The 19,031-nt window shown below is 51.2% G+C and overlaps 8 protein-coding genes across 8 annotated transcripts; 4 read left to right on the top strand and 4 right to left on the bottom strand.

The window, feature by feature from the left end:
* Positions 1–142: 142 nt before the first annotated feature.
* TFB2 (RNA polymerase II transcription factor B 52 kDa subunit) lies at positions 143–1,723 on the top strand (the record flags this gene model as incomplete). Its single annotated transcript, XM_064873401.1, has 1 exon — positions 143–1,723. One exon carries the CDS (start codon positions 143–145, stop codon positions 1,721–1,723), a length of 1,581 nt encoding a protein of 526 aa, XP_064730505.1.
* Positions 1,724–2,854: 1,131 nt separating this feature from the next.
* Positions 2,855–5,224, bottom strand: PMZ80_004978 (uncharacterized protein; the record flags this gene model as incomplete). The annotated part of the gene is made up of 1 exon (XM_064873400.1): positions 2,855–5,224. One exon carries the CDS (start codon positions 5,222–5,224, stop codon positions 2,855–2,857), a length of 2,370 nt encoding a protein of 789 aa, XP_064730504.1.
* Positions 5,225–5,517: 293 nt separating this feature from the next.
* PMZ80_004977 (uncharacterized protein) lies at positions 5,518–7,988 on the top strand (the record flags this gene model as incomplete). Its single annotated transcript, XM_064873399.1, has 4 exons — positions 5,518–6,453; positions 6,565–6,908; positions 6,956–7,217; positions 7,464–7,988. The coding sequence occupies 4 exons, from the start codon at positions 5,518–5,520 to the stop codon at positions 7,986–7,988; spliced, it is 2,067 nt and encodes a 688-aa protein (XP_064730503.1).
* A 1,465-nt stretch (positions 7,989–9,453) lies between these two features.
* On the top strand, positions 9,454–11,238 carry PMZ80_004976 (uncharacterized protein; the record flags this gene model as incomplete). The annotated part of the gene is made up of 2 exons (XM_064873398.1): positions 9,454–9,458; positions 9,591–11,238. 2 exons carry the CDS (start codon positions 9,454–9,456, stop codon positions 11,236–11,238), a joined length of 1,653 nt encoding a protein of 550 aa, XP_064730502.1.
* Positions 11,239–11,591: 353 nt separating this feature from the next.
* On the bottom strand, positions 11,592–12,515 carry PMZ80_004975 (uncharacterized protein; the record flags this gene model as incomplete). Its single annotated transcript, XM_064873397.1, has 1 exon — positions 11,592–12,515. One exon carries the CDS (start codon positions 12,513–12,515, stop codon positions 11,592–11,594), a length of 924 nt encoding a protein of 307 aa, XP_064730501.1.
* Positions 12,516–12,966: 451 nt separating this feature from the next.
* Positions 12,967–13,764, bottom strand: PMZ80_004974 (uncharacterized protein; the record flags this gene model as incomplete). The annotated part of the gene is made up of 1 exon (XM_064873396.1): positions 12,967–13,764. One exon carries the CDS (start codon positions 13,762–13,764, stop codon positions 12,967–12,969), a length of 798 nt encoding a protein of 265 aa, XP_064730500.1.
* Positions 13,765–15,215: 1,451 nt separating this feature from the next.
* On the bottom strand, positions 15,216–15,604 carry PMZ80_004973 (uncharacterized protein; the record flags this gene model as incomplete). The annotated part of the gene is made up of 2 exons (XM_064873395.1): positions 15,216–15,333; positions 15,384–15,604. 2 exons carry the CDS (start codon positions 15,602–15,604, stop codon positions 15,216–15,218), a joined length of 339 nt encoding a protein of 112 aa, XP_064730499.1.
* Positions 15,605–16,487: 883 nt separating this feature from the next.
* Positions 16,488–18,677, top strand: PMZ80_004972 (uncharacterized protein; the record flags this gene model as incomplete). Its single annotated transcript, XM_064873394.1, has 1 exon — positions 16,488–18,677. The coding sequence occupies one exon, from the start codon at positions 16,488–16,490 to the stop codon at positions 18,675–18,677; it is 2,190 nt and encodes a 729-aa protein (XP_064730498.1).
* Positions 18,678–19,031: the final 354 nt, after the last annotated feature.

The raw sequence follows: 19,031 nt of genomic DNA, 5'->3' as shown, positions 1-19,031 counted from the left end.
TCACCATCATCCAACTCATTTCACACCCTCGTTCACCATCACCTCTCTTTTATCCTTTTTCTACACACGTGGCGTTCTCGGCGCAACATCCATCATAGAATCATGATAGAACAATAATAATACTTGTACCAATATCGCCAATATGGCCGAATCCTTGCAATCATGGGGCTATCTCGAAGAATTACAGGGCGTCGAGTTGCAGAAACTGTACAAAAGTCCTCCCAGCGCGCTTGCCATATTCCGAAAACTGCTCTCCGGCCTTTCGAAGCACTTCGTTATGTCCATGCTGTATTGTCCACGTCCGACACCTCTAGCAGAATTCGAGCTGATGGTCAAAGCGAGTCATGCCAAAGACCGCCAGATGGCGCTCGATCAATTACGCCGATACCATATCATGCGCGAAACTACGTTGAAGTCTGGTAAAGCACTTACTCTCGTCCCGGAGTTTGCGAAGTCACTGCGCCAAGTTCTTGGTGGAGGAGGTTCTGGATATTCCTTCGGCCAGGTCATTACGCCTCCCTCGTCCGAAGCTGTTTCAGTCGAAGACCTCGACGACTACGCTCGGCAGCAATGGGAAGGCATACTTGGCTATATGGTCGGATCATCGAATCTAGCAGAACTCCAGCAGCCTGGAGAAGAGCTAGTACCTCCGTCACAGGGCGTTATCGAGCTACTGAAAGCAGGCTCACTAATCACAGTTCATGGCACGGCATCACGCGGCCAGATACCGACAATCACCAAAGACGGCTTCGCATTCGTCCTCAAAGACGTCAATACCCAAATCTGGGCACTCCTATTCCTCTACGTCGACAACGCAGACGCCTTCGAAATGGACAAAATCGAAGTCCTCTCCTTCATCTTCTTCGTCGCCTCCCTTGAACTCGGCCTAGCATACAGCACCTCCACCCTCACCAAAACCGAAAAGCAAATCCTCCAAGACCTCCTCGGCCTCGGCATAGTCTACCAACCCAACCCAACAGCGCCCTATTTCTACCCAACCCGCCTCGCAACAACCCTCACCTCCTCATCAACCACAGCCCTAACCACAGCCTCCCAAACCCTCGGCTCCTCCCTCCAACCCAACTCCGATCTCTCCGCCGTCCACAACACCTCCCCCCACCAAACTCCCGGCAGCGGCTTCATAATAATCGAAACAAACTTCCGCCTCTACGCATACACATCCTCCTCCCTCCAAATCGCGCTCCTCTCCCTCTTCATCGCCCTCCGCTCCCGCCACCCAAACATGGTAACAGGCAAAATGACCAAACAGTCCGTCCAACGCGCAATACAAACCGGAATAACAGCCGAGCAAATAATCTCCTACCTCGCCACCCACGCACACCCCCAAATGAAGCGGTATGCCGCCGCCGAGCTATCCCGCAACCAAGCGCGCCAAGTCGCGCTCAATGCGTCGTCTGCGGGGGTTACCCCAGAGGCAACGGCAAACGCAACGCTCCAGCTCAAGGTTATTCCTGACACGATCATGGACCAGATCAGTCTGTGGCAGATGGAGCGGGATCGCATAACGAGTAATGTTGGGTTTTTGCTTAAGGACTTCAGTAGTCAGAGTGAGTATGCGGATATTTGTCGGTATGCGGATGAGACGGGGGTGTTGCTGTGGAGTGATGATAAGAGGAGGTGCTTTTTTGTGACGAGGGTGGAGGGGGTGCAGAGTTTTATCAAGGAGAGGAGGGTGAGGGAGCAGGCGAGGATGGGGGCTTAGGTGGCTCGTCGGAATGCGGTGGACATGAGTCTGAAGGAAATGAGTTCGGGTGTTCGGGAGCAATGCTGTGCCTGGGGATATTGTCGTTGGTATCAGATCAATTAGCGCGTTGAGGTTGGTATTGCAGTGGGCCATGACGAGCCTTTTGAGACCTTGAGCGTTGGGATTGCAATTCAGGAGGCAACAGACATGGTGGGTAGCTATCTGCCTTCGATTTGTGATCGTTGTAACCGGTTAATTGACACGTCCAATGATGTGGTTAGAACCGCTGATATTCGAGTCGACCGCTTGAACTGAGGCGCATTGACTTTAGACCTGGTTCTTGCCAGATTGGGATTGGTGCAAACGTATTGTGGCATCTCTTGCCTGTCACTGAAACTAAGATGGCAGCCGATGTTCTATAAGTGACCACATGGAGCCGAATCTGACTGTGCCTGGCCCGAGAAATCTGCTTTGATACGGCAGAACGGCACTATGCTTCAGCACACCGGTTAGTTGACCGGGAAGCATGCGTGGGCTGGTCGGTTGGGGTACGTCAAGCATAAGGCGCGTTCTCACCTTGTTTTGTGCAGCAGATATGAGTGTAGAGGTTGATCTCTGCTATGCTTTGCTATCAAATGGCCCCCGGCTTGAGGTTGGATTTAGAAGGTTTACAATCGGCAATGCAGTAGAGGAGGCGTCATCACGATATTCACACGGGACAATGGAACAATTGATTCTTGGTTGTAGTTGATACTACAGTGATCGCCGCACAGCACTATGTACTCAGCTAAGCTCCTTTGAATCGCAACCCTGCTCCCAAGAGCTCGAACCACACACTATACCTGGGAGGTAAGTATGTGGCGAGGACACCCTGGGAGTAGGGTGGACTTGAGGAGCGGACCTCCACGCTCCAACCCTGCTTACAAGAGCTCAAACCACATACCATACCTGAGTTCAAACCCATAGGGCGTACATCGAAGGTAGGTATGTGGTGAGGACACCTTGAGAGCAGGCTGGGTCAGAGCAGCGGCGTGCCACTTGTACTGCAGATTGTTGCTCATGTGGTTCTTACTGTTCTTCCAACGCACCAGCCCAATCACAATACGCGACATGATTCCTCCTACACTTTTGTACTCTTCCATTTATCTTTTACCTTCCTTTCAGCATATCCACCCAATCAGTGGCGCTCCTAGAGTCCTCCGAGGACTGGCCTCGTCTGCTAGCTGGCAAAGTCTCTTTCCTTGGTGAGTTATACAAGTGCACATGAGCCTTGCTAATAACCATCTCCTCCTCCTGCCATGGATCGTCTCGATAGCCTGACTCTCTGAAACGACCATATACAGTGGGCATCAGGCAGACGATGATGCGACGATCTGAAGTGCTTTCGTCCCTCCTAGCAGTCGTTGGATCTCCGTGGGGTTTCTTGATATCCATGTTGTTTGCCTTTTCGTGGGCTAGGTGCTCTTTACTGGCGAAGATCGAATCACAAGATGGTATGTAGAAGCGGTATTGGCCGTTGCCTTTCATCTCCATACCGAGACGTAGATTGAGGGCTGGTTGGAAGACACTGTCTGTGAGCGCATCGAGGAACTGCTGTTGGGGATCTTTCTGGTGTCGTCGGGGCCACCCGGAGACAGCGTGTGGGTGTGCATGAGGGCTCGTTTGTGTGAGAGGGCTGAAGGGAGGGCTATTGTCATCGTCAGAATCTGGAATGAGTTGCGGAGCCGTTGGTGTAGAATGCAGGTGCTGCATGGGCCAATGTTGGCGGGAAGTTGATGGCGTTGAGGGGAGAAAATGGCGGAGGAGGTGGAAGACTTCAGCAGCCATGCTGTGGGCGACCTGGCCAACACGTGGTTTGACATGTTTCTGCAGGTAGCTGCGGACTGCGATCTCCATTACATTGTCTTGGAGAGACTCGGACTTAGATTTGAGGTAATCGCTGACCTCTTTTAGGACTCCTTGGTTCATTGGGCCTTGGGGTGCCGGCCTCAGCGCCCAGTCTGTGGTTGCACAACCTATGATGGCTGTAACGAACTCGAACAGTTGAAGTTCGTTGTCTGGTTGCCTCAGTCGCTCTTCAAATGCTGCTGGAAGGACAATCTTGCCGACGCCGAAGATTGTTGTCAAGAGGTCCACCAGAGGCTGTTCGTAGGACTCAACGTTGAGGGTGACTGGTGTCCTAGCATCGATGCCAGAATCTTGAAGGAAGTTGAGCGTGGCGTCGAAGATGTTTCGCTGAATGTCATCCATCTCTTCCTTGATGTGCTCTACGTCTTCGTGATTGTTGCAGCCCTTGTATCTCATTAATTTGATGATATCTATTTCTCCAGGTGCTGCAGTCTGCTCGTTGCTGTGATCTTTCCATGATTCATGCTGTCTTTCTGAATCTTCCTCACTCTCAGTAGCGGAAGCTTCTGTGCATAGCTCGTCCAATTCTTGGTGGATCTCTAGATGCCGCTGTAGGTCCTCGTCGCTTCTGAAGAAAGCATTGCAGTCTTCTGCGTCGCAGATCAAAGTGACACGTTCTGGTTTTGATTCTACGTGCTCAGTTTTGTGATTCAGAAGGGAGGCTTTTCCAGTGAAGTGTTCGTCGCAGTGTTCGCAGACGAAAATAATCTCACTAGGACGAGGTCGTGGACCATGACGATTGTTCGAAGTTGTTCTAGGAAGAGGACTTGGTGAGGGCTCGGGCGATCGATCGTCTTCTGACTGCTGCGAACCATCGACTTCGCTAGAACTGTCTCCACTCTCATCCCTAGACGTATTCGCATTGCTTGACCTATCGTTTCCTGCATCGTTCGTGGTATATGAGCTGCTTGTCTGGATCTTCTGCCGATTTGATCCTTGAGTGAGTTTGGGTCTTTTCGAGTGAACTGGGGCGGACTCTGTGGGCAACGTTCGCTTCTTATTTGCTGGCTGAGACAAGATCGTTGCTGCCGTGACAGGAGCTCCTCGTCGCGGCCGGTTGGGTGGAGATCCAAGCTGGTCATCGCTGGCTTTGCGCTTCTGTGAAGGTTGCTGTTGGCCTTCATGTTTCTGTCGAGACGCTTTGATTTCTTCTTTCGTGAAAACGTTTCCTTGCATATCCCACAGCCTTAAGACCGATCTTCCATGAAGGAAAAGCTCTTTGATATTTGATTCCTTGACGCCACCATTGCAGGATTGCTTCGAGAGTTTGTTCTGTATCTTAGCTTTGGTCAATGTTTGACAGATCTGAGGGTCGGTGACGTCCTTCAATTGGACACGGATATGCTCGAGGCCTGCAGATTTGTCTCGAATGAAGAGGCTATTGTTGCCTTTCTCCGCTTCGATGCAGTCGAAGATGACGCGAGTCATCTGCGCCGTCCACCAGTTTCGTTCCATGTCGAAGGTGCGATTGTGATGTAGATTCGGTTGTGTACGATGGACTTGCTTGTCAGACAGAGTTGCTCGAGACTGGTCGGCAAATGAGGGCGCTGAAACATCTGTTGCAAGACCTGCTGGGGAGTGTCCGATGTAGAAAGTATTATTCCACTCCATTGAAATAGTCTGTGGAACTTGCCACTTCCAAACAGACAGTGACAGAAGTTTGTGGTACAAATTGTCACGTGTTAATGGTACTTTGCCAGAGTGAAGGTCGTAGAATCATTCACTTCCACGTGATCCTTGTCCATCAATTATATTTCAGTGCGCAATGCTTGTGTGAGCCTCTTCCTGCTTGGTACAATTGTCTCATTTGCTGCGAACCGTTGTTTCCTTCCTCGTTCTGTATCTTCCAGTCCTCACATCTACGCAAGGTTTAGGCTGTGCATATTCACAAGTCAGCCATCACCATGGGGCCTGTCCGCTCTCGCGCAAAGAAGGCTCAACGCCACAATCCTCTGGCAGGTCGTCCAACAGGTCAACACGACAAACCTGCTGCAAAGCCACAAGTCCACACTGGAAGATATCCAGGCCTTCTAGACAAGGCCAACTCGCAACTACTGCGCATCGGAGTTGATTTTGGCACTGACAACTCTTCGGCGGCGTTTGTTGTTGTGGATGACAAAGAAGACAAAATCTTGGAACATATTGACCGAATTCACAGCCTGCATACCCTGAACGAGAAGATACGATTCCCGACTCTTGCTGCATTCAAGACACTTGAGTCTAGCCCAAGACGAGGTCAACTTGTCTTTGCACAGGATGTACTAGACGGTCTGTACGACGGCACAATCAAAGTCGACAATATTGTCTCCTATCCCAAACTCGGCCTCATCGATGACTTCAGCGGTATCTTCGATGCTGACAAAGGTGCGCTCGAGAAGCTGCAAGCACGACACCTTCGAACACTTAAAAATGCTACCAGAGATTTCGACTCCGTCGTAATTAGATACCCCGACGGTAATGTCGAACAAGATGTCGTGCTGACGGCCATCGACGACATTGTTGTACGCTGCCTGAAGTACTTCTTGTCCCTTATCAAGGTCGAGCTGCGTAAGAAATTGCAAATCAGTCAGGAGCAAATTGAGTGGGTGATGAGTGAGAAGACAGAAGTCGGTTTTGCAGCACCGACATTTTGGAAAGATTCTATGCTGGATAGCTTCCTCCGCCTCATCCAAGAGGCAGGCTGGCCAACATATTGCAAAATCTGGTCTGAACCAAAATGCGCTTTATCAGCCTATGTCGCCGGAAACGTTGCAGATCTGTCTCGCAAGCAGCGGGATGAGATGAAAGGCCGCGAACTCGACACGGTTCGAATCGTCATTGATATTGGTGGAGGTTCTCTTGTAAGTGTCATTTCTCGCATCCAACATGTCCGGCTCTGGTCTCGCCCACAGGCATTTACACACCAGCACTCTCAACACTTTTCTATGTGTAGGACTCGCTGACTGCATCAGGATGCTACAACGATACGTGCCACCGAAATCACTGATGACACGATCAAATTTGCCTGTATCGCCGAAAGCAGCGGTAGCTTGTGTGGAGGCCGTCTTCTGAACGACAATATTGAGAACCGAATAAAGAAGACAATTGGCCTCAGCATAAATCCGGTACTGCAAGCTCTGGGGGACGCCGGCGACTCAAAGATCGACAAGCACGCATTTTGGCAAAGTTTCCTGTACGACAAGAGCCGCAGGAACTTCGATGCGGACAAAGAGACATACCCTGTTCAGTATGGCGGTAACAATTTACCTTCAGCGCAGTATGAATACATGACGCCGAGAAGTGTCATCTTGACGAAGTGCGTAGCCTGATCGAGCTATTCTGATCTTACTAACAATGTTGCAGAGCAGACATGGTAGCAGTCCACGATTCCCACGTGAAGCGAGTGATCAAGCATGCCGACGAACAGGTGAAGCGAGTGATCAAGCATGTCGACGAACAGGTGAAGCGAACCCAGGAAGCAACGCATGGCCAAGTTGTGACGACAGAAGTTGTGCTTATTGGTGGTGTCACTCGCGCCCCATACATCGTTCGAAAGATAAAGGAGCATCTTGCACCACAGGAAGACATTATTGTGACTGAGGTTGAGGACTTTGAGAAACCACTTGTAGCCATTGGATGCATCCTATCTCTAGGACAGCCGGGCATCGGGCGGCGCTTTTGCGACTAAGGAAGCCTATGGTGTTCCCATCGCAGAGGCGTTCGATAAAGGCCGTCATCGCCGAGGCAATAAGTGGGAGGATGAGAGGACAGACATGGGAGAGGAAGCTCGTGATCTGACAGACTGGATCGTGAAAGTCATAAGTTGTCTGACTGCGTTCTTTTCGTGTTCAACGGACTGATAATGTTACAGGGTCAGAGAGCAGAGCTTTCTTCCGAGGTGTACGACTGGTCCGTGTCATTCTTGAACGACGACGACACACCATGCAAGACCGATCCTAGAAAGAACCCGAAAAAGACGTTCCCAGTGACCATCGAGCAAGATATCCTCAGCTGCGCCCATCGTGGCTATGGCACGACAGATCGTCTTGAGTACAAGAATGTACCCCAAATCGAATTGCGCAAGAAGCTTCGAATTCAGCTATCCCAAGAACAATGTATGTCAATTCATGACAACACGGATTACACCAAGCGCGGCTTCTGGAGGGACTCTACCAACGGGAACTGGTTCTTCACATGTCCAGTCCGGGTGATTCTCGAGTGGCACGATATACGGCTGACGTGGCGAGCTGAGATTCCAAAGTGTGGTGACTTCGAGAAGAACACTTCTGGGATTACTGGCGTATGGCACAAGGAGGTAGTTTTTGCTCTGATTGGTGACCACGGTGTAAGAGATGGGGATGCGCAAAACACATCCAGAATGGATATCGATTACTGAGCCGGGCTGTGAGAACTAAAAGGTCAGGCATGTGATCTAGAATGGTGTGATTTGGACGGCGCCGGGGGGCACCAGTGTACATTTGGCGGTGAGCAAGTTGTCCGAATATCTGCGCCACGAATGTACTATGTCCAAGACAGAGTTGATGTGAAGCATGTATCACCGCTCTTGTGTTGGTGTATTCCTCTTCCCTAGAACCTCGGGCCCCTTGTATGCAAGCTGCGCTTCCGGACGACGTGGCTACGGTGACCGAGTCGAGTACTGTACGACCGAGGCCACCCGAATTTATCGGGACAGCCTCTGTCACATGAAACATTGTTCGATGAGCCGTTGAATACGTTTCACAGTCAGGTGTGCTCCATCATCAGACCTGGAACAGCTCTTGGGCGCAGCATACTCGTTTGTGGTCAACGACGCGTGATAGAGGCATTTTCGTGGCGTGGGCTTGTTAGAGGGAAGTTGTGTTATTCGGAGCATGAACAATCGAGTCGCGGCACACTTTGCGACAATAGAACACGTTCCTGGACACCACGGTGTGAGTATACAAGAATGTGAAGATTGCTGACAGCCTCAAGCACAGCCTGGCGGCACTGTCTCTGGTGATGTCATGGACAACTGACTACGAGTCATGTTCTTCTTCCACGTGCGCTCCACAGTCCCTAAGCCTGATTCGAGCTCCGGCGTTTGACACTCCGTCCTCGTGCATAGAGCGGCGTATACCAAGCGACTACACGTGCCGTTCGACAGGGTTATGAGCTCTATCGGCTTTTGACGATGGCTTCTTCGACATGCGTGATCGCCAGCATCTTGTCAATACAGAAGACTACCAACGAGTTCATGATATTTTGATCAACGTCTTCGACGCACCACCTTATTCCTCACTGTTAATCCGACTTCGAAACTATCAAGCGAGTCGGAACTTTGATCGATCAATCTGCCAAGCTCCCGATCTGAGGCAGTGCAAAGCTTAGCGCGTTCAGAAACAATGTAAGATTGACTTGGCAACACTCCTGTATGGTGCGATTTAATCTACCTACCGAGTTCGGTACGGGCTTGCGAGCACCAGCGAATAAGGTCCCTGTTCAGTCTTGTTCTCTCGCCATCCCCATGGCTTAAATGCTTGCTAGCATGGCTTTTCATGCAGGAGAGATTAGCCGCGGTAAGCTGTTTACGCGAGCGTTTTCGTTTTGGTCTTCCGTGCTTGGGGTTTTGCAAAGTGTGTTGTGTTGCGTTGCTCGCTGCTCGTTATCACGATGTTGAACATCGCATAGTGGCGCTACCATCATCAACGCCGCCTTTACGAATTGTTATCACGATGCAGTATACCTGAGGACATATCAGATTTATGAGCTCTTCTTGTTAAAAATTTATTATTGTCGTTCTTTCTGGTATTGCTTCTGCCCACAAGCACGGGCCCGTCCTTCCTTCCAATGCACGAGCCAACTTTTACCGTAAAAGGAAAATCATGAAGTGCGCCTGCCCAAGTTTCAGAATTGTCTTTCTGACCCTATCGATCCTGCTCGGACTCAGCTTAGTCCTACTCACGCTTCATCAAATCGTTCTCCCGATCGTAGGTTGGCTCATACCTTCACTGGTCCCGAGTCTCTACGACCTAGCAGTTTATGGCCCCTATCCAACCAACGAATATGTCACCTTCGATCTTGAAGCACCCTCACCTTCCATCGTCAAGTGGGACGACGCCTGCGACAATGGCCATGTGCTCGTCTCACCATTCGGGTCCTCCGTACCACATGCCGGACCAATGATTCTCGACAATAAAGGCAATCTAGTATGGATGACAACTGGTCTCGGCACAGTAATGAATCTCAAAGTCCAGAATTATCTGAATGAGCCCCACCTTACCTTCTGGTCTGGCAAGAAAGTCGGCGGCATAGGTGAAGGTCATTATCTGATCCTCAACTCATCCTACGACACCGTCAAGACGATTTCTGCCATCTCCCCACCGGCACATCCGGACGACCCGCGGGTCGGCGACCTTCACGACTTCGTCCTTACCGACGCCGGAACAGCACTGATGACAGTGTACAACACAACCACCTATGACATGTCCGCCATGAACCGTCCAACAAAAGGCTGGATCGTCGACTCACTCTTCCAAGAGATCGACATATCGACCAACGAGCTCCTTTTCGAATGGCGCGCCTCAGACCACTTCGACCCCGCCACGAGCAGCAAATACCTCAACCCCTTCGGCGGCTACTCAGAATCCAACCCCTACGATTTCTTCCACATCAATTCTGTACAAAAAGACAGGGACGGCAACTACCTGATTTCCAGTCGCCATCTACAAGGCGTAATGACAGTCTCAGGCAAAACGGGCGAAGTCCTCTGGGTTCTAGGCGGCGCCTTCAACGTCTTCGACGACCTCACCGACGGAAAAGCAACAAGCTTCAAATGGCAGCATGACGCAAGGTGGATAGATGAGGAGGAAGGTATTCTTACGCTCTTCGATAATGGTTCTGCAGGACCAATTATGAGCGACGCGCACGAGAGTAAAGCACTCCTCATCCAGATCGACCTTGAGAAGAAAACCGCGAAACTGCTGCAGAGCTACAAGAGTAAAGCCGCGGTGCTGAGCGCAAGCCAGGGTAGTGTCCAGGTCCTCGATCACGTCGATACCTTCGAGCAGGAGAAACACGTCTTCGTGGGGTGGGGTTCCAGCGCGGCATTTAGCGAGTTCTCAATGGCGGGTGAACTCCTCTGTGAGACGCATATCGCAGCGTCAAGTACGTACTGGTGGGAACGCGTTAAGTCGTATCGCGCCATCAAGACGTTTGAGTGGGTTGGTCGGCCGGAACAACCGCCTGTGGCTCTCATGAACAGCGACAGGATCTACGTGTCCTGGAATGGTGCGACGGAAGTAGCGGCCTGGCAGCTAGAGGGGCGGAAAGACGGAGCGGCTGGAGACAAGTGGCAAACAATCGATATCAAGGAAAAAGAAGGATTCGAGGACGCATTCGTATTACCCGATGAACCGTTCGCGACGTATAGAGTTGCGGCGCTGGATGATAATGGGGAGTTTTTGAGACACAGTGATATTGTCCGCTACGCGGAGAGCAAAACCTCGAGGACATTATTGTGGATGATTGGTGTTGCGGCCGGTATTGGCGCGGTAGTGGGTGTGGCGATATTCATGAGTCGTGTTCCGAGGGGTCAAAGGATAGCGAGGAGTTGGGCTGTGTGGGATAGGCATCGGTATCGGAAGGTGCCGGGGATTGAGATGAGTTGAGAATTTTTCGAATGAATATATTTGCTTTTCTGGCGAACGGGATGCGCGGAACTACTCACTTGTCTCATGCTGAACCTGGAATTCTGCTTCTGCTGGTATGTGCGTCGAGGGATTACTAACAAGAAAATCATCAGAGAGAAAGCGAGAAGCGACGAACAGCAGGTTGGAGCCGCATTATCGCATCAGAGAGGCTCATGTCCTTTGCTGATCAAATGACATCCTCATCATCCTCCTGCCACACATCGAGCCCAAAAGAACGTTGCGTCGCCGGGCCTGCTTGCGTAGGCCCTACTGGGTCCTGCTGCGAATTGCCTTCAACTCGACCCTGCTCCGGCCGGACCTCAAGCCCGAAACTACGTTGCATCGTCCGACTTTCGTCTGTCGCCCGAGTCAATGTTTGCCCGCGAATTACCTCCTTCCTGCACCTGCTCATCGTCGACTTCCGGCCAGACCTCCAGCCCGAAAGAACGTTGCATGACCCGGCTTGCTTCTGTCGCATGTGCCAGATTCCGCCACGAGATACCGTCCACCTGAGCATGGCCTTGTTCCACTCCCGGTTGAGCTCCAAGTCCTTCTGCACCTCTACTATCATCTGATGATCGCGGGAAAAGGTCAATGTTAGTGCGTGCTTCTTGCGGACTCGAGAAGGATGGAAGGAGATCATGTGTTGGCTGGACTGCCTGGTGTGGTTGCGGCGGGTAAACTTGCTGCAGCGGCGCAGAAAATGGTTGTAGATGAGATGGGTTACTTGACAATTCAGGCGTACTCGCCACATCCCGCTCAAGCCCGTCAAGTTGCGCAAGGAAATCAGGCAGGAGTCGCTGTAGCTGGGCTTCAACGTCATCCCCTGCGAGGTCGTCTGCGTGGAGGGTGTCTAGGATGCTTTGCTCGACATAGGAATGGGAGACTGGGTCTTGGGTAGCTGGGGCTGTCTGGGTGTCAGAGTGGTGGAGCTCGGCTTGTTTTGGGTCGTGATCAGAGTCATTTGATTCTGCATTGTGGACAATGGTAAGCTCCCTTTGCGGTAGACTTTCACTGGTATGAGATGCGGAGCTTCGCGAATCGATTGCGTTCCGCAATTGAGTCTGAAGCCCCCTGATGATAGCGAGTTGCTCAGCCTCGATTGTCTGTACGGCAGGGGATATGGCTTCTAGCCGGGCGTTCCTTAGTGCGCGACGGGCTAGGTTTACTGTGTTGAGGAGGAGTCTTGTTACCTGGGGTGCAAGGTAGGGTAAGGTGTTGGAGAGGGCTAGTTGAATGAGATCGTCTATTGGCATGTTGCAGTCTGGGCAAGGGGTGGGGTCGAAGGACTGGAAGTAGGCGGTCAGGATGGGTTTGCATCTAGTGTGGATTTTGATATTGCACTTGTTGCAGGTTTCGAGTGAGTCTTCTGGGTAGGTGGTCAGGCATAAGCAGCATGGGATAGGCGGAGGCCTTGGGTGGAGGGGTTTGATGACGAGGGTGGTGTTATGGATGTGTTGTTCATTGGGGAGGTGAGTTGTTCTGCAGAACAGGCCCTGCATAGGTACAGAGCGAAAAGTGTTTTTGGGTAGAAAGGGAGCTCATGTAGGATCGGTTGTATGTCGCGATCGATTGTCATGGTTGCCGCCTCTATTGCGTGTCATCAATAACACCATCATGTTTGATATTGTTCAGCAAGCCTCTATTGATATCTCAGACCACGGGGTGTTACGCAAACTCGGAAGGCACATCCAAAGCCCGGGGATCCTAGGCCTGAAATATGCCATCTGGTGCATCTGCCGCTGCGGTCTCATGAGCCTCCTCTTTCAAAGCCACGTTATCGTCGAAAGGTAAAGTCTGTCGCATACTCATCGCTGGTGAATAACAGTTGCCCGGGCGACTGTGCTGAGAAGGCCAAGGTCGATCACTGCCTGGCATTCTGGTATTTGGCGTCAAGTGCTGTAAGGCTAGACTAGGCTTTTGCACGTCTTCCTGTGCTCGCTCTTGCTTGACAGATGTTATACCGCTTTGCTGTTTCTCAGACATCTCTTGGTTCGGATATCTTGTTGGTTGACGCTTCTGCTGGCTATAGGTCGAGAGCGGGAATGCATCTGGTAGCGCTCGTTGAGTTTGAGCATGTCTTGGATGCGGTATGATGGATTGATGAGCAGCCCAGGACCGAAACGTTTGGAGTGGCTGAGACGATCGAGGCTGGACGTTCCGGGGGGCACCAGACGTCTGCTGGACGTCACTCAGTCGCGAGAAGTCATTGACATATGCTTGTTCGGTGTTCTCGGATAGCATCCACGACCGGCTCGTCTCACTCTCACTACTAAGCTTCGCCAATGGCAAGCGGACATCCTGGTCCTGGTCCTCAGTCTGTTGTTGACCCTGCTCTGTCATGGTTTGGGAAACCTGCGCTTGATTATCTTGCGGAAGCGGTATGGCCTCACACATCGCTTGAAGAGCCACTCGAATCGCTTCGTCTCTGGGCGACTGGTGAGCAACTGCCCATCGAGCCTCGTTCGCAGCACGACGCGCATAGAAGACCCTACTCTTCAACATCTCTGTAGTGGCCTCATCTTCCGAATCCAATGTGCCACGAAGAGCATGCTCAATGGTCAAATCCAGCGGAAGCTGACATGAGAGACACGGCCATTCATCTAGATCCTGAAAAGCTTTCTGAAGGAATACCCAGCATATCTTGTGCACTCTCTGCTTGCATTGATCACAAAATAAGAGCTCCCAATCAGGATAAGTGTGTAAGCACAAGGAGCATGGCGGATCTCCACAGTTCTGTTTTGGGTCGGCAAGGTTGATAAGCGTTTTGATTGGAATATCTGTCATGGCGGACTATTGACGACAGAAACGCTGTCGCACTTCCGGATTGTGACTGTCGTCGAGAAGAATCATTAAGCTGTGCTCATGCACTGTCGACAGTACCCGTACACCTCGAGTCTGGTGCAGTGCTCGAGATGCCCGTACCTATTCACATGCGCTCGAGCGTTTGAATTAGCTAGCGACATCAGCTGTCCGTTTGCTCTCCTACTTGACTTCATAGTGTTGACGGGCCTTATCAGAGCACGTGGTAGTTTTGAGGCTAGGCCAAAGGCGAAACATGTTCTGAGATGCTTCTTGCAGACGTAAAGCTGTGTCTCTGCTTCTTATCTTGACCTTCGTGCAACATTTCGTTCCGTTCGTTGTTGAGGTTGCATCCTGCTTCACTACAGGGTATAGGTGCGTTCCAAAATGGCAGAAAACGGATCAGCGGTCACTTCTGCTGAGGAGGCTCAGTCGGTATTATCTGGCATTTTGCATCTCGGCATGACAATCCTTCTGCATTGCGTGTAGAATGTTTTCTGAGATCTCTGCTTCCCAGTCCTCTCGCTGGTCGCCCTGCGGTACCTCGAATTCTGCTCGAGTTCAGATGATCGGCCATCTTCTGCTCTTTGTGCCGTTGCTTTTCCGGAATCCTCAACATCGAGGCCAATGTCTGGCACTTCAGTCGGTCGTTCCTCATGAGGGCGCGCGCGTATCAAGGTGTCCTGCACAGCATCCAAGACTTCGGCGTTTGTACTCCACAAAGCTGGTTGCGAATACTGTCAGGTACTGGTGAACCCCTGAAAAACCTGGTAGACTAGATACATGCCATCGCAGTCAACTCGTGCATACTCACAACACGACATACGACTTTACCGACGTTGTTGCTGATTGGGACAAACCAGCAAGCCCGCGAACCATGTCCTCGATCCTGATCAGTAAGGGTCTCGGCACCATGATGCCGGTGAGATGATTTTCGTAACATTTAGGCTATCTGCAACGCATGTATATCATTTGAAAAGGTTCAAGATGGAAGATTGTTCTGTATTGATCGTCACCTTCTTTGTCCATGCTCCACACTCTTTCAGGTGTTGCAGACCATGTCTGAGGACCACATCCTTAAGTTCTACTTCCTCGAACTGGTCCTCGCGAACCTAGCACTGTTCAATGCTGCCCAGTAAATAGTGGCTATAGACTTACGGTTTGCGCTTCTCTGATCCTGCAACTGGGGAGCCAGCAGGTGAAGCTGAACCCCAGCCCAGTTTAGACTGATAGGCGGGCCACGATGAGGTATTCCAGGCTTTCATGAGGACGCTGCGGTGTTGTTAGTAGAGCTGCATGGACTGGTTGCAAGGCGTGCATACTTCTGTGTGCTGTCTCCGACCTGTTCCGCTGAAACCTCTTTGACCCCAACTTTCAAGCCATCCTTACTGAAGGATACGTTCTTCTTCTCCATCTTCTTGCTAGTCTTGTCTGCCACGTCGCATGCGATCTGATAAGCCACAAACCCAACTACTGCCACCACAGCGAGTAGAATGAAGGTGATGACCAGGGGTAGGATAGAGCCTAGGGCTGACTTGGCCATGGTGTGAAGCGATTGTCAAGGTAGTTTCGACGCAATTTGTCGTGGCCAGTACGGTGGATGGAGAAGGTGAGAGTCAGTAGAAGTCGTATGGTAGTCGGAAAGCACGACTGTAGAGGCGCTGATTGAGCCACTGTCAACCCAGCAGAATATCTATTTCGTTCACTGCGGGCACTACGAAAGTTTCATCATACATATATGGCTCGTTTGGCATGCATGCAGAGCTTGCGGTCACAGTGCATAATCATCGAGTTCTGCAGTGGGAACTCCAAGCCTGAGCTGAACCTGCCAGTGAAGCGTGTGTGTTGATGCAGGTGCCCGCCAATACCACCGCAGTGACACTTCGCCGCACCTTCCTTCGCCAGCATGCCACCGCTGAGGCTGACTCAATTCAGCCTTGTTCTTGATGGCTGCCGCAAATCGCATTTTTGGCCAAGCATAACCGCGTTCAGAAGGATCAAGAGCTCGACAATTTTATCGAGACTCACGGCCAAACAGCACGAATGACTGTCTACATATGTCAAGTTGCTCTCGGCGATATGCATCGAAGTCTCTACGATCACTGAACCCGGTCTTCCCTATAACAATCAATACAACATCTTCAGCCTCTCCTATAGCTCAGCAGCCTCTGCTGTTTCTTTACCCAGAATGGTTCAGACACGCCTCAAGTCGTCAATACCGCACAGGACTCGCGCCTGGGCAAGACCGCTTCGAATGCAGACATCGCAGCCGACCTGCTGCTGGAACCCCTGAGCTTCATTCAAGAATTGAACAAATAACCCGGCGCTACGTCCACGCGTCGCCAACCTCACACCCAATCAAGCTCTCTAATGTCGTAGGCAGCTCCCTCGAATATGGGAGGAAGCCAAGAACGCGAAGAGGGGCAATGAGAGAATGGGCTCAGCAGACAACACTGACTCCGAACGGGTTGGCTACCCACGACGACGTACGTTCATCGAAATCTGATACCAAGCATAATGAAGAATCGCGAAAGAACAAGGACTTCTCTACGGACGGCCTGCGCAAGTACAGCTACGAATTCGACCGCAAGAAAATTCACTACCTACAAGATGTTGATGCAGAACGGCACTTCGTCCGGCTCAAGCTTTTGTTACAAGATGAGTCCAAGTCGGGACCAAGCCCGGACGTAACTCGCTGCACGCTCTCCGGCAAAAGGGTTCGGCACCTCTCTGGTTCCCGCAGTACGAACATGTGGGTCCATCGCGATGGGTCCGGGTGCGCTGTTACAGTCTATCCCAAATATGATGTCCAGACATGCGATGTTGCGCTAGAAGGTACGGCAAGAGCCAGGGAGCTTACCTTACAACATCTGCAACCAGCTAGCGGCTACGCCATACCACCGAAAGATTTGGATTGGCTGAGGCTCATCAGGATACCCGACCCCTACCGCGATGTCAGAGATCTGCCACACCCTCCACACTGGGACGTACGCAGCTTCAAGCGCTACGTCGATGTTCTCACTGCTCCACACAAATACCGGAGCGCTATGCGCTACGTTTACCAAGGTTCTGAACATCGGCATCAGGTTGTAGGAGATCTGTTGGAGTGGGTTTTCAGTGACACATCAACCGCACCCTTCGCCTCAACAGCGGCACTGCGTTCAGCCTTGCGCTACTGTAGACAGCATACAGAACTCGCAAATTCCGCTAGACATATATGGCAATCTGCACTTAGCTTTGGCTTGCAACCAGATATCTCTTGTTTCAATTCAGAGCTGTCAAGATGTTTAGTGGTCAAAGATAATGATAGGTACACGAACTTACTCCTGGACTTGAGGTCTCGAGGCATAACGCCAGACAGCACGACATTTGCCTTGATACTGCGATATGCCACAGCTCCTGGCCTACGTCGTAGGATAATCGATCTCATTCAGGAGCAAGAACTTGCTGAAAGACAGCGCATCAACGCGAGTATAACTAGCGCCGTTATCAAGCAAGAAGTTGCTCTCTATATGCGAGGTCCTGACGGCTTGGCTTGTCTTGACGAGCGCATGAAAGATGCTTTCGGACCAAACTGGCTCACGACACGAAACGTAGAACGGCTATTGCGAGCCTGCCGGATCAGAAAATCAAATACCACCTGGGCATCAGATGTTTTGGCCATTGTGCACAAGGCCTACGAATCGAAGATATCGCTCGACCTGGACTGCATGACCGAGTTGTTCCGCATAGCAAAGAAGGCGGGCAACCTACAGGATGCAGTTGAGATTCTCAAATCAACACCAATGCAAGGCATACAACACTTGAGCCAAGAGCTTATCGAGTCTTTTTTCCTTTTAGCTTGGCAGAAGAAACATTTCAACCTGTGTCGTCTTGTCTGGATCTATGCCGCGACCTTGGGCTGCATAACGATGGACATGCAGCAATTAGTTCAGCGCAGCTTGCAGAGCAACGTCCGTTCGCACGCCAATGCCGAAGACAGAACATGGCTACTTCTTGCAGGGAAGATTATTATCGATGGAAACCTCGGAACTCTACAGTCAAGCAAGATCTTACCACGCCTGTCTCAACGTCCGGTTAAATCCTCGGTCGTGGGATGGCTGCTGGACTGGACAGAAGAGTCATCAGGGGCTAGGCATGAACAAATGCAACTCAGTCAGCTACTGCTGGAGAAAGATCTGCACGCATGGAGGTTCTATGAGTCAATCCCCTACACCGACTTCCTTTGTTTGGTTGATATGGCACTAGCCCTTGACGATAAATGGAAGATGGCCGACACAGCAGCAACAATCTCACCTATTGATCTGCTTAGTCAGTCCTTTGATATACCACTTCAACAGCGTGCCGAGCCTATAGTGATACGCAGTACAGACACTGGAAACACTGAGAGGCGCGAACACTTCGTCGTCAACGAACACAAGCTTAGCTATGACACGTTCACACCAGTAGTTGGTACAAGTGAAGTTGATCGTCTTCAGGATGAGACTGATCACACGGAGGAGACAAGCGCAATGTATCGTCCCACATTCGATACGACTGTTGACACCGTACAACTCAATGAACTTGCTGCCATTGCAGATCAGTATGAATCGCAGGAGACTGTGGCTTATGTGTGAAGACGTTTCCCCGCATACAGAAGAATCTAAGGAGGTTCCGAATCACCACACAGAGACAACGAACATGCCCCTTTATTCCGCACACGACACGTCTGTCGGCGGTCTCGAAATCAAGAAATCTGATGGTTCGCAGAAAGCTGTGGCTGACGTGCCTAGCAACGAAGACGTGCTCCTGCAAACAGAAGCATCCATGTTGATCCCTATCAACTTCTGGCGACAACGAACGCGCTCGATCGTTCCGCATACGACGCGTCTGCTAGGGATCTGAAACCTTGCGGAGTCTGCTGCTGTTGCGAATCGTCGTGGATTGCAGAAAACTGCGCGAGGGCGTACACGCTTGTCTCACGGAGCCCT

Source organism: Knufia obscura (assembly GCF_036327395.1).
Source record: "Knufia obscura strain CCFEE 5817 isolate CBS 148926 chromosome Unknown scaffold_5, whole genome shotgun sequence".
Taxonomy (NCBI): Eukaryota; Fungi; Ascomycota; class Eurotiomycetes; order Chaetothyriales; family Trichomeriaceae; genus Knufia; species Knufia obscura.
This window is presented reverse-complemented; position numbering and strand designations above follow the sequence as displayed.